The sequence below is a fragment of the Marmota monax genome, unplaced genomic scaffold (genome assembly GCF_021218885.2).
Source record: "Marmota monax isolate L192 unplaced genomic scaffold, Marmota_monax_Labrador192_F-V1.1 WCK01_AAM20220418_F8-fsc00220, whole genome shotgun sequence".
NCBI classification, from domain to species: Eukaryota; Metazoa; Chordata; class Mammalia; order Rodentia; family Sciuridae; genus Marmota; species Marmota monax.
The window spans coordinates 1011605-1022776 of record NW_026693909.1 but is presented as its reverse complement, the minus strand read 5'-3'; the positions used below and the strand labels follow the sequence as shown (position 1 = coordinate 1022776).

General features: G+C 55.9%; 1 protein-coding gene across 5 annotated transcripts in view; it reads left to right on the top strand.

The window, feature by feature from the left end:
- Positions 1-725: 725 nt before the first annotated feature.
- Positions 726-11172, top strand: part of Aspscr1 (ASPSCR1 tether for SLC2A4, UBX domain containing) — a 36631-nt gene continuing 26184 nt past the window's right edge. For 2 of the 5 annotated variants that reach the window (XR_006855895.2, XR_006855894.2), the window contains exons 1-4: positions 726-879; positions 1885-1940; positions 5208-5322; positions 6978-7078. Coding sequence is in view for 3 of the 5 variants with exons in the window: in XM_046463232.2 (XP_046319188.1) it covers positions 778-879; positions 1885-1940; positions 5208-5322; positions 6978-7078 (374 nt within the window). In the remaining 2 variants the exon portion in view is untranslated. Of the gene's footprint in view, positions 880-1013; positions 1064-1884; positions 1941-5207; positions 5323-6977; positions 7079-11172 lie in introns of those variants that run through there. The other 3 variants (XM_046463232.2, XM_046463233.2, XM_058585237.1) reach the window with 3 other exon arrangements.

The following is an 11172-nucleotide window of genomic DNA, read 5'->3' as shown; positions in this document are numbered from 1 at the left end:
CTGCTCAGCAAAGGGCTTGGCTAGGGGAAGTCCTCTAGGCATGAAGTTAGGAGTGTGGCTCACTCAAGGGTTCTGGGACATGTCCCCACTTCTCTATTCGCAGCTTTACAGAGATCTTTCTTTTTTTTAAAAAATTTATTTCTTAGCTTTTGGTGGGCAAAAAAACATCTTTTTGTGGTGCTGAGGGTAACCCAGCGCATGCCAGGCGAGCGCGCTGCCGCGGGAGCCACACGCCCAGCCCCCTTTACAGAGGTCTCTACAACACTCCACAGGTATCTCACTGTCTCCTCCAGCCACCAAGATGAGGAGGACAAGAGAAGGCCAGGCGCTCGGTCAGTGAGGAGAGCCGACGCAGGGATGCTTGCCCATTACTTTATGGGTAGACGAATGGGAGGCTCTGTCCAGGGGCTGGAGGGGTGGGGTCACAGGAGAGCTGGGCACTGAGGACCAGCGGCGTGGGCATGGCTGCGGGGTTGGCGGGACCCCGGGCCTCGCTGTTCTCACTGGGGCGGGCTGACCGTCCGGTCCCACGCGGCGCCCGTTGGAGCGCACCGCAAGCCTACGAGCCCTGGCGGTGGCCTTGTTCCCGGGCCGCGGCCGGCGGCACACCCGGACCGCAGCGGCCGGCACGTGGTTCTGACCGCGCGGGGGCGGGGCCTGGCGGCCGGGGCGGGACCCGGCGCTGGCCCCGCCCCCGCGGCCCCGTGGCTGTGCGTCGCGGCTGTTGCCGATAAAGTTGTTTCAGGGCGAGCCGGCTGCGGGTCACGTGAGCGGAAGATGGCGGCCCCGGCGGGCGGCGGGGGCTCCGCGGTGTCGGTGCTGGCCCCGAACGGGCGGCGCCACACGGTGAAGGTGACGCCGAGTACCGTGCTGCTGCAGGTGCGGCCGGCGGCCCGGGGCGGGCGGGGGTCTCTGCGGCGGCCCGGGAGCGCCGGGGCGGGGCCCGGGGCGGGGCCCGCGGCGGCCAATGGTCGCCTCCCGCGCGGCGCCCCGCCCTCCTGGAGGTCCGCGGCGCGGGCTCCGGGGTCTCGGAGGTCTCGGAGGGAGGCGGCGCCCTGCGCAGGCGGGTGGTCGCGTCGCGAGTCTCCTCGAGGGCCTAGAGGCCACGGCGGCGCACACTTGAGCCCAGCCTTCCGGGGCGTTGGGCAGGGGGCCATCCCTGTCCCCCTCATCCTCCCGGACCTTGGACGGGCCGGCTTTCGTGTCCGGAAGCGACTTGCTGAGTCACGCACTGCGCTTTTGCTGGGCGCTGCTTGTGACCTCGAATGATTTCAACTTAAAAGTGTTCATTGAGCCCCTGTTGTAGGGGACAGTGAGGGTCAAAGGACCTGCAACTGGTGTCTGTGGCAGGAGACCACGGGGTCGGGTGGAGTGGGGGACGCAAAGTTCAGAAGTGGGAATTCTGGCTGCCGGGCCCCAGGACCTACAGGAGTGACCCTTTTGATCTGGCTCCTGGGGAAGAGGGGCGAGGGTCTGGGAGCAGGTTTTCAAAGGCTCTTAGGCCCAGGGCAGTCTGTCTCTGGGCAGGTTTGAGCAGCGGGCAGAAATGAATAGTTTGAACTTTATTCTTTGGGAGAGACAATCTCAGGGCATGTGATACAAAGATATCTGTGGAGTGAGGACCAGAGCGCCCAGAGCATGAATAGACCGCGTCCACAAGAGCTGAGGAAATAAGGCAGGTGGTGGAGGTCCCTAGTTAGAAGAGGGGTGAGTGGACAGGATTTGTGGGTTAGTTGCACAGGGCTTTGAGCTGCTGATCCAGTGGCCTTACACCTGGTTTTGTCGGGACAGCCAAGCAGCTGGCTCTGCACAGACAGATGTGTCTGCCTTTCTGGGCAGGTGCCCTGGCCAACAATAGAGGTTCACTGTCCTTTAATCTCCCAGGTTCTGGAGGACACCTGTCGGCGGCAGGACTTCAACCCCAGTGAATACGATCTGAAGTGAGTGTGCTTGGGCTTAGCTGTGGGGTCCCAGTCTTATCTGCTTCCATGCCCCCAACATGTACTGTCTCTGGCTTGGAAGAGTCCCCTTGGGTGGCCTCAAGCTACAGAAGTATATTTGCCTTTTCTGGTACCTGAAAGTCCAAATTCAAGGTGTGACAGAGCTGTTCTCTGCATGTCCTGGGGGAGAGTCCTTTCTCTCCTCTTCCAGCTTAGCTTCTGCAGGCCCAGGTACTTGTCTTGTGGCTGTATTATTCTCTGCCTCTGCCTTCACATGGCTTCTCTCTGCATTAGAAGGATACTTGTCATTGGGTTTAGGGCCCACCGGGTAATCCTGGATGATCTTATTCAAATCCTTAAGTACATCTGCAAAGACCCTTCTACCAAATAAGGTCACATTCACATGTTGTGGGGTTAGGACATTGATGTGTCTTTTGTGGGCCTACATTCAACCTACAGAGGGCTTTAGTGCATTTGGTTGTATAAGTTTCTGGCAGGGGTCTGAAGACAAAGTGGTCCTGGGAAGAAATTCTGTAAACGGGGTGGAGCCTGGCAGCTATGGCAGATCCTAGTCCTGGAGTTCCCTGCACAGTTCTGAGGAGATCCACAAGATCCTCCAGGGGTCTGAGGCCTAGGGGTGTCAGGACACTTGTGCTGGTGAGGTATGGGTTTCTGTCTTGCCGGGGAAGCTTTACATCTTAAAGATAGGTCCTGGCAGTATTGTCCTGATGGTTGAGCAGAGGGCAGGAGCCTGCCTCAGCTTTGTCCACACAGCTCATGGGCTTTCCAGGGAGGAGTTTCTCAAGAGTTATCATTGGGTGGTGTCAGCCTGTCATGTCCCTCCTGTTGTGTCTGTCTGAGAATCCCAGGACACATGCTTCAACTAGTGGGTCATTTCTGAGCATCCTGTCACAGAGTGTTGCTCCACTCTGTTGGCTGCCATCCGTATGATGGTATCTGGTTGGAGCCAATGAATATGATTTTTCTTTTCTTGGTACCACAGATTGAACTGAAGGGCACTTAACCACTGAGCCACATCCCCAGCCCTTTTAATTTCTTATTTGAGGGCAAGCTGGCTGCGGGTCACTAAGTTGCTTACAGCCTTGCTAAGCTGCTGAGGCTGGCTTTGAACCTATCATTCTCCTGCCTCAGCCTCCCAAGCTGCTGGGATTACAGGTGTGGGCCATCATGCCCAGTTAATGAGTATAGTTTGAGTGAGCTCCACTGCAACACTGTATTAGCTTTCCTCCTGTCTTCCTGTCATCACTAACTGTGATGGTTTACAAAGCACTGCCATCCCTCTCCTGGGTGAGTGAGGCTCCTTTCTGCCCACTGCTCTTGATTCTCTTTGGACTTGCTGTCCTGTCTTACATTAGATATTTATTTGGCAGTTTCCAGTCTGCTAGCCATGTTCAAGACACTATCAGTGTTGCCTCATTTCATTTTTTCCAAATGCCTTTGGGCTTTGTAAACTGCTAGAAATCCAGAAAACCTTGAGCAGTTGTTTCTAATGTTTTGCATTTGAAGTTGTGCTGACCACTCTCTGTATTCAAATTTCACATGAATTTCTCTCCCTAGTTCTGTAGTTTTCCTCTAAACTTTAATTAAAATAGAGCCCAGTGTCTGACTTCTGAGTGACAATAGTTCTCTTACTTGTTCTCCCATTGATTTCCTCTGATCCATATCTCTTTTTATTTATTTTTTTATTTTTAAAATCTTTAAAATTTTAATTTGTTATATATGACAGCAGAATGTACTACAATTCGTATTACACATATAAAGCACAATTTTTCATATCTCCGGTTGTACACAAAGTAGGGTCACATCTTCGTGTTTTCATACGCGTACTTAGGGTAATGATGACCATCGCATTCCACTGTTTTTTCAACCCCTATGCCCCCTCCCTTCTCTCCCTCCCCGCCACATGTCTCTTTTTAAATTGGAGCCAGTAACTTTGTTTTTTAAGATGGATGAGCAGGAACTTTTCTCAGGTGTGTGTGGTCTGTCACAGAGTGTGGGGTGGACCAGTGGTTCTTGCTTCCACACGGGTCCTGGGACCTGTGGGAGTTGGCATGAGAAGGGTTAGGTTGGGAAGGCTCCCAGGCGGGTGGCTCCTGCCCTGCCCACCCCTGACAAAGGCAGCATGGTGAGCTCCTCCAGTGCCTGTCATTCTTCTCTTCCTAGGGCAGGTGTTGAGTTCCTTGTGGGTCTGTGGCCAAGGTGTTTTGAGCTGGGTGTCAGGAGCCTTGCACTGAGGTCCTGGCTCTGCCTTCGCCTGGCCTGGGCTGCCTGCTGGCTCCTTGTCTGAGCTCCTCATCAGAAGGCACACTAGTTGTGACTATGTGAGGCCATGCTTTCTGGAAGGGGCAGGCTCTTGAAGGCTGATCCCAGATGGGCTCAGGGCTGCTGCCTGTTTCTGCTTTCCTTGGATGCCATCTCTACTGACTCACCAGGGCTTTTGGTCCCTGGTGCTTTTGAGAGAAGCCGTATTGTCTGGGCCTTTGGAATACCTCTGACCCTCCCTGCTAGGGCTCAGAGAAGTTTTCAGCCTCACCTTGTTTTCCCAGGGATTTATGGTATTTTTTGCTGGCTAGGAGGCTCTAAGACCTCCAGGCCCTGGTTCACAGCTGACCCCCAGGAGATGGCAGAGAAATGACTGCTGCTGCAGGTGGGAGGCTGTAGCTTTACTGTCTGCTCTTGCCCTGAGTTTACCTTGAGGATGTTGGGTTGGCCCATTCCTGGTGTGGTTTCTCTAGAATCTCTGCCTCCTCTGTTTGTCTCCTGGGTGTGGCCCCCTTGGAGGATGGGAGGAAGCAGGAGTGGTAGGGGGAGACTTTCCACTGGTGGAATATGTTTTTTTTTTTTTTTTTTGGTGTAGATGGACACAACACAATGCCTTTTATTTCTATGTGGTGCTGAGAATTGAACCTGGGGCCCGCCTATGCTAGGCGAGCGCTCCTCCGATGAGCCACAGTCCCAGCCCCCATGTGTTTATTTCTTGAGGGTCTATAGGCCTCTGGGTCCAGAGGTTCATAATGCCAGTTTCCTGCTCCTCTCCCTGTCTCCCAGGCTTTCAGGCTGAGTCAGTGCTATACTTCTGTTTCCTTCCTGAGCTCCCTGTGGTTGGGGACCTGCCTCTTTGCAGGTTGTAACTTTTTGCTCTTGTGGCCATGGGGCCTGCTCAGTGGGTAGCTGCCCTGCAGTTTGGATGGAGTCAGGACGAGTGTGGTCTGCAGGGCAGCAAGTGGCTTTGGTCTCTTTCCATAGGTTCCAGAGGACTGTGCTGGACCTCTCTCTCCAGTGGAGATTTGCCAACCTGCCCAATAATGCCAAACTGGAGATGGTGCCTGTGTCCCGGAGCCGTGAGGGGCCAGAGAAAATGGTAGGTATGTGGCCGGCTGTGAGGTGGGGGCTGCTTGCCTGGCTCTTGTTTGGGCTGTGAGCCCAGAAGGGCTGGAAGAGTAGAAGGGAGTCGGGGGCCTTCTTCGGTCAGGCTGGAGCAATGTATTCTACCTGGTTTGACTGGAAGCCAGTCATGGTCTTCTATCTTTCTTTTTTCCTTTTTGATGCCATGTCGATCTCAGCCTGTCAGTAATGTTTGCCCACCAGGCTGACGTGTCTGGTCACAGAGTCATAAAGATATAGAACCTGAGGAGCCAGGTGGACCCCCAGCAGCTGCTGCACGCCTCGGCCAGCAGCTGCAGAGCTTAGGCCTTGCCGTCCTTCTCTAGCAGGGCTTGCTGGCCCCGAGCTGCTCACCACAGTCCTTCGGGTCCAGGTTGTTAGGGTTTGGAAGGTAGCCTCTGTTGCAGATGAAAACGCCAGCAAGGGTGATGGCTGTCCTCTTGACCAGCCGCTGCCCAGGCCTTTTCTCCTGTGATTGTGTTTTCCCTGCGTGGTGGGAAAGTGCTTTCTCATCAGACCAGGAGGCTCTGCCCTGGGGTGTCGGTAGCTCCCCAAGGCCGTGGCTGGATTGTGCCGACCAGGATTCAGTGGGCTGGGACTGAGCCCAATACTGGTCTTTGGTTGCTGCTGCGGTCCTCTCTGCTGCGTGGGAGGGAGCCTGGCTTCCCTCAGGGTTCCTCAGGTAGGTGGGGTGAGTGGGAGGCCCAGGCACCCTGTCATGCAGGGAGCCCCTCCTCTGTGTTACTGGGGTCTGATGTAAATGTGCACTTGAAGAAAGAATCCCATGGCGAGAACAGCAGGGCAGCTGGACTCGCAGATGTGGAAGCCCGGGCCACGGTGTGTGGTCTGAGGGTGGAGCTCAGGTCCACACCCAGGCTTTGTGCACCAGGGGATCTATTGCTTCGCTTTTCAGAGGGACCAGAAAGAATGCCTCCGTTTGGGTCATAGCCTGTGCTCCTGAATGGGGACACAGTTATTAACAGTAGATATGGGCCAGGTACAGTGGCGCACGCCTGTAATCCCAGAGGCCTAGGAGGCTGGGGCAGGAGGATCACAGGTCCAAAGCCAGTCTCAGCAACTTTGAGAGGCCCTAAGCAAACTTAGTGAGACCCTATCTCAAAAATAAAAAGGGTTGGGGATGTGGCTTGGGGTTCAGTGCTCCAGGGTGATCAATTACCAGTCCCCAAAAAAGATTTGGAAAAGTAGTGTGCTCAGTTGTGAACAAAAATTCATAAAATGACATGTGTCAGTTACATTTTGCCATGTAACACATTTCTGGAAACTTGGCAACACACATCAGGTACTGTCTCAGGGTTCTGGGGTTGTCAGGGGCAGTTTGACTCGGGGCCTCTGGTGATGCTGCACCAGGTGAATGGAGTGTGACCTGAGGGTGCCTCTGGCACCAGGGGCATTTCCATGAGGGATTCTTCCTGTGGGGCCTGCACACCTGTGCACGTACATGTGCTGGTGCGACCCTTAAGGGCCCCTGAACCACTGGTGTCTCCAGGGTGTACAGAGTGGCAGCAGTGCTCCCCAGGTGGGTGCCTTCTGCCTGTTCCCTGGGATTCGAGTGAGGTTTGTTGGGATAGCTGCTCTTCTTGCTAGTTGACTTCTCACGTCCTGCCCTTCCAGGTTCGAATTGCTCTGCAGCTTGATGATGGCTCCCGGTTGCAGGACACTTTCTGTTCAGGCCAGACCCTCTGGGAGCTTCTCAGCCACTTTGCACCGACCAGGTGAGTGTTGGTGGGCAGGTCCCTGACTCTTTCTTGCCCGCTCCTGGCAGGCATGCTGCTGTGGCCCCAGGGCTGAACCCACACTGTTGTGGCCAGGGCCCGAGCACGAGACTTCCCCCAGGTGGTGCTGGTTGAGAGGACTGATGGGATGTGGAAGCTGCCCATTTACTGGTCAGGACCCAGTGCCGTGGGTGGCCACTGGCTCCTCTCATTGAGCAAAATTTCAGGCCTGACACAGCCTTGTCATTGCTCTCCAAGAGGAGCAGGAGCATGCCTCCAGCTCTGTGGGGACCTGAGAGGCCCCCCAGGGGCTTGGTGAGCAGAGAAGGGAGTTGTACTGGTGCCTCTTCCTGTGCCTGCTTTTCCCTGGATAGATGGGGTCAGTGTTTGGGGGATCAGAAAAGACACTAACTCTTTGGTGTGAAATTCCTCATGAAAATGAATTCTTTTTTTTTTTTTTTAATCCCTCAGGACTGGGGATTGGGTCCAGTGGGGCTGTACCACTGAGCCACATCCCTAGCCCTTTTTATTTTTTACTTTGCAGCAGTATCTCATTAAATCACTGAGGTTGACCTTGAACTTGGGATCCTCCTGCCTCAACCTCCCAAGTAGCTAACATCAAGTATATGCCACTGTGCCCAGCTGGTCTTCTAAATAATATTGCCATGTGTTAGTTCCTGGCTGTTGATTTATGGTTTAAGCTTTATTCTTGGATGTGTGAAAGTGGTAGCCCTTTAAGTTTGGGTCTTTTCATTGTGGGATGGAAGTCCCTGTTCACTTGACAGGCCTCAGCCAGCAGAGTGGAAGGAGTAGTGCTGGCTGTGTGGCTCTGTTGCTCCACTCTCGGGGCCTTTGTGGTCCCCTTCTGTTGCATGGGTGTGCAGACAAGATGAGCGGGTGTGTCTCCAGCACTGAGAACAGGGCCTGGTGTGGGGGTTGTGTGTGGGAAGTGGCTCTGCCTGGCAGAGGCCACTGTAGAGAGAGAGTGCTCTGGACCTTAGTGGGTGGGTGGAGTGCCCAGCTGTCCTCAGCTGCACTAAGGACGAGGTGCTGGGGTCTGCAGGCTGGGCTCTCGGCAACCCTGACAACAGCAGTTTTGATGGAGCCTGGTTTGAAGGTTTAAGATGAGTGGACGCCCCATGTGTGCAGCTGCCCCTGAGGCAGGGGAATGAAGAGGACGAGATGGCTACTGCCTGGTTGGGAACTGTGTGTTAGTCACTGTCTTCAGAGGATATGCAAGGTCATCAACATGAGGATGGGCTGCAGTGGAGCACTTAGATGAAGGTGGTCTGGGGCTGCAGGTGTGTGCGCAGCCAGGAGCGTCTCAGGCAGGGTGTTGGTCCGTGGCGGTTATGGTCACACGGACTGGCTCCTTCTCTGGTTGTGGGCTTCAGAGCCAGAGTGTGCACAGCCTGCCAGGCTGGGGCCAGCACGCACCACTGGCCGGCTCATGACCATTGCTGGTCACCCTCCTGCTGGCTGTGTGGCTGACTCCTCTGAGGATAGAGGCTGCGCCTCCTTGGTGGGTGGAGGAACTGTGGGGACCCTAGTGGAGGGTGGAGAAAAGAGGGCAGAGGGTCAGTCAGAAGCTCAGTGGGATCTTCAGCTTCTCCTGTGGGTCTCTGAAGAGCAGTGCCGAAGGTTCGAGGGCCCAGCCGAGTGTGTGGAAGACCCTCATCAAGGGTCATCATTGTGAAATGCAGGACGTTCCGCAGCTTGAAGGAGGGCAGGCCTGGGAATTCTGTGGGGGTGGAGAAGTGCCTTCAGAATCCGGTGGGAACACCCAGTGTTTTCCGAATCCCAGAAAGGTTCCAGTGTTGCCCACACCCCAGGGAGGGAACTGCGGCCTGTGCTTGGTGGAGTCAGAGGCGTGTGGAGGAGAGTCAGCACCCAGGACAGACAGCCCCAGGGGACACGCCTTCTGGGCCTGGTACTGCCTGGGTGGCTCGTGGACTGTACCTCATTTATTGTCATCTTAGTGGTGGGTGGGTACGAAGACAGGACATGGCCCCCAGTGTCCTGGAGTGGCCTCTGGGGCAGGCCAAGGGTGTTCACAGAAGCTCCTAGGCTAGGTGACTGTAAATGGTGAAGTGTGGCTGGAGGGGAGGATGGGGCAGCCCTTCCACCAGGAGGCACGGGGCCCTTAGAGGCTATGGAGTCTGGAGGTCACAGCCTCAGGGCCTGGGTGACAGTGGAGTGTCTGTCAAGGATGTTCATGACAGCTCATGGACATGGGAAGGCTGTGGGGGACGAGGTTTGGGCCTGGCCTTTCTGGCCATGATTGTACAGACCCCCTTGTGGAGAGTGCCTTGGGTGCTTTTCCCACTTCCCTCCTCTGCTGGGCGACAGGACTGCCTTTTGTACCCGACCAACTCGCCAGAGCCGCCGCAGTTGCTGCCCAGCGTGTGGCCTGCACAGGCAGTGGGAGTGGGCTGCTAGCCCAGGACCACCCTTAGCGCCTCCCTTAGGATACTTTCCAGAGGCAGAATTGCTGAAACAAGAGACATTTCAGCTCTGGAAGTGCAGAACCAGTTTTGTCTTTGAAGTTGGTGCTCCTCACTGGGAAGCAGGATGGAGGCCCCTTGCATGCGTGTGTGCGTGTGTGTACGTGTGCGCGCGCACGCGTGTGTGTTTCCAGTTCCATGGTGAGGGCTCCAGGCCCAGGGAGCACAGGCTGGGGACAGAGCAGAGGGTCCACTGGGAACTGAGACATCCCTGATTCAGAGATGACTGCATGAAGTGAGGAGGAGCATGTGGTCTGGTTCTGGGACCCCCCAGTCTCCCCAGACTGGGACAGGAGAGAAGCTGGCTGCCCCCTGGTACTTCTGGAAAGTGGGAGAGTATGAGAACCACACAGGTGCTGGGCCTGGTTAGGTGTGCTTAGGTTGGGGATCGCAGACCCACACCTGCTAGGGAGCCCTCTGGAGATCAGCATGGCATGGGGGTCATGCTCGGTGTGTCGGGGACCACCAGGTGGTCTCCTAGGCTGGAGCCAGTGATGTTAGGTAGGGCCTTCCATCTGAACATGGATGTGGCTCATACCTGGCCCCCAGCCTCTGGAGCAGCTCTGGGAATACCACACAAGCAATGACCGTAAGGTCATGAAGGAACTCAGAATTTCCTAGCACTCATGTTAAGCAGAAAGTAACAACGGGCATAATAATTTTAGTAATGTTTGTTTAGCTCAGTGTACCAAAGTAGTATTCTTCAAGCACGTAATCAACGGGAAACGAGGCCCCTTACGTTGCCTGAAGTTTTTGGCACTGGGTATGTCTCACTGGCTTCTGGGCCGCTGCTGCTCCTGCCTGCCTGGGTGGACCTTCAGTCTGGCTGCAGTGCCCTTCAGTGATGAGCCGCAGCATCGGGCGGTCAAGATGTTACCATGGGCAGGCCTGGGAGGAGCACGTGGAGCGGATGCTGGGGGCTTTTGGGGGCCTGAGTGTCATTCAGGTGGGGGACCTGTGAGGCTCCAGGACAGGTTGGTGTGGGGTGTAAGGGACAAGTCAGGCAGCATCCTGCTGCCCATGGGGCAGCCCTCAGAGTAGCTGTTGAGCAGGCACAGTTCCGCATGGCCAGGTGAGCTTGGAGGAGGGAGAAGCTGGAGGCTACATCAAGGGCTGAGCCTGGGTGGGAGAAAGCACAGATGCCGAAGTCCCCAGACTGGAACTCGCTGCCTGGGCAGAGCCCCCAGTCAGCCTGGAGTGCCCTTCCGTAAGGAGCCTCGGCCGCCTCTGCTCCACTCCGGCCGAGCCCGCCCCAGGGGACGCTCTCAAGTCAGTTTGCGGGTACTGGGGGTTTTGGTGAGTGTCAAGTCCATGAACTGGCTACGCAGGGGACTCAGCCCCTCCTCTCCTCCCCAAGTGTGACTGTGCCTCCCGTCCCCTGGCTGTCTCATATCCTGCCCCTCTGTGAGTGGGACCTACGTTTCTTGGAAGGCCAAGTGGGCTGCAGGGAGTGGCTGCAGTGAGAACAGGGCTCTGAGGATAGCCCGTGGACGCACTTAGGATTGCTTTGTGGGCCCAGTGGACAGCTGGCTCTGAACTCCTGGTCACAGCTGCTTTTCCTCAGGACTCGCCTAGGCTCAGCTGCTGCCC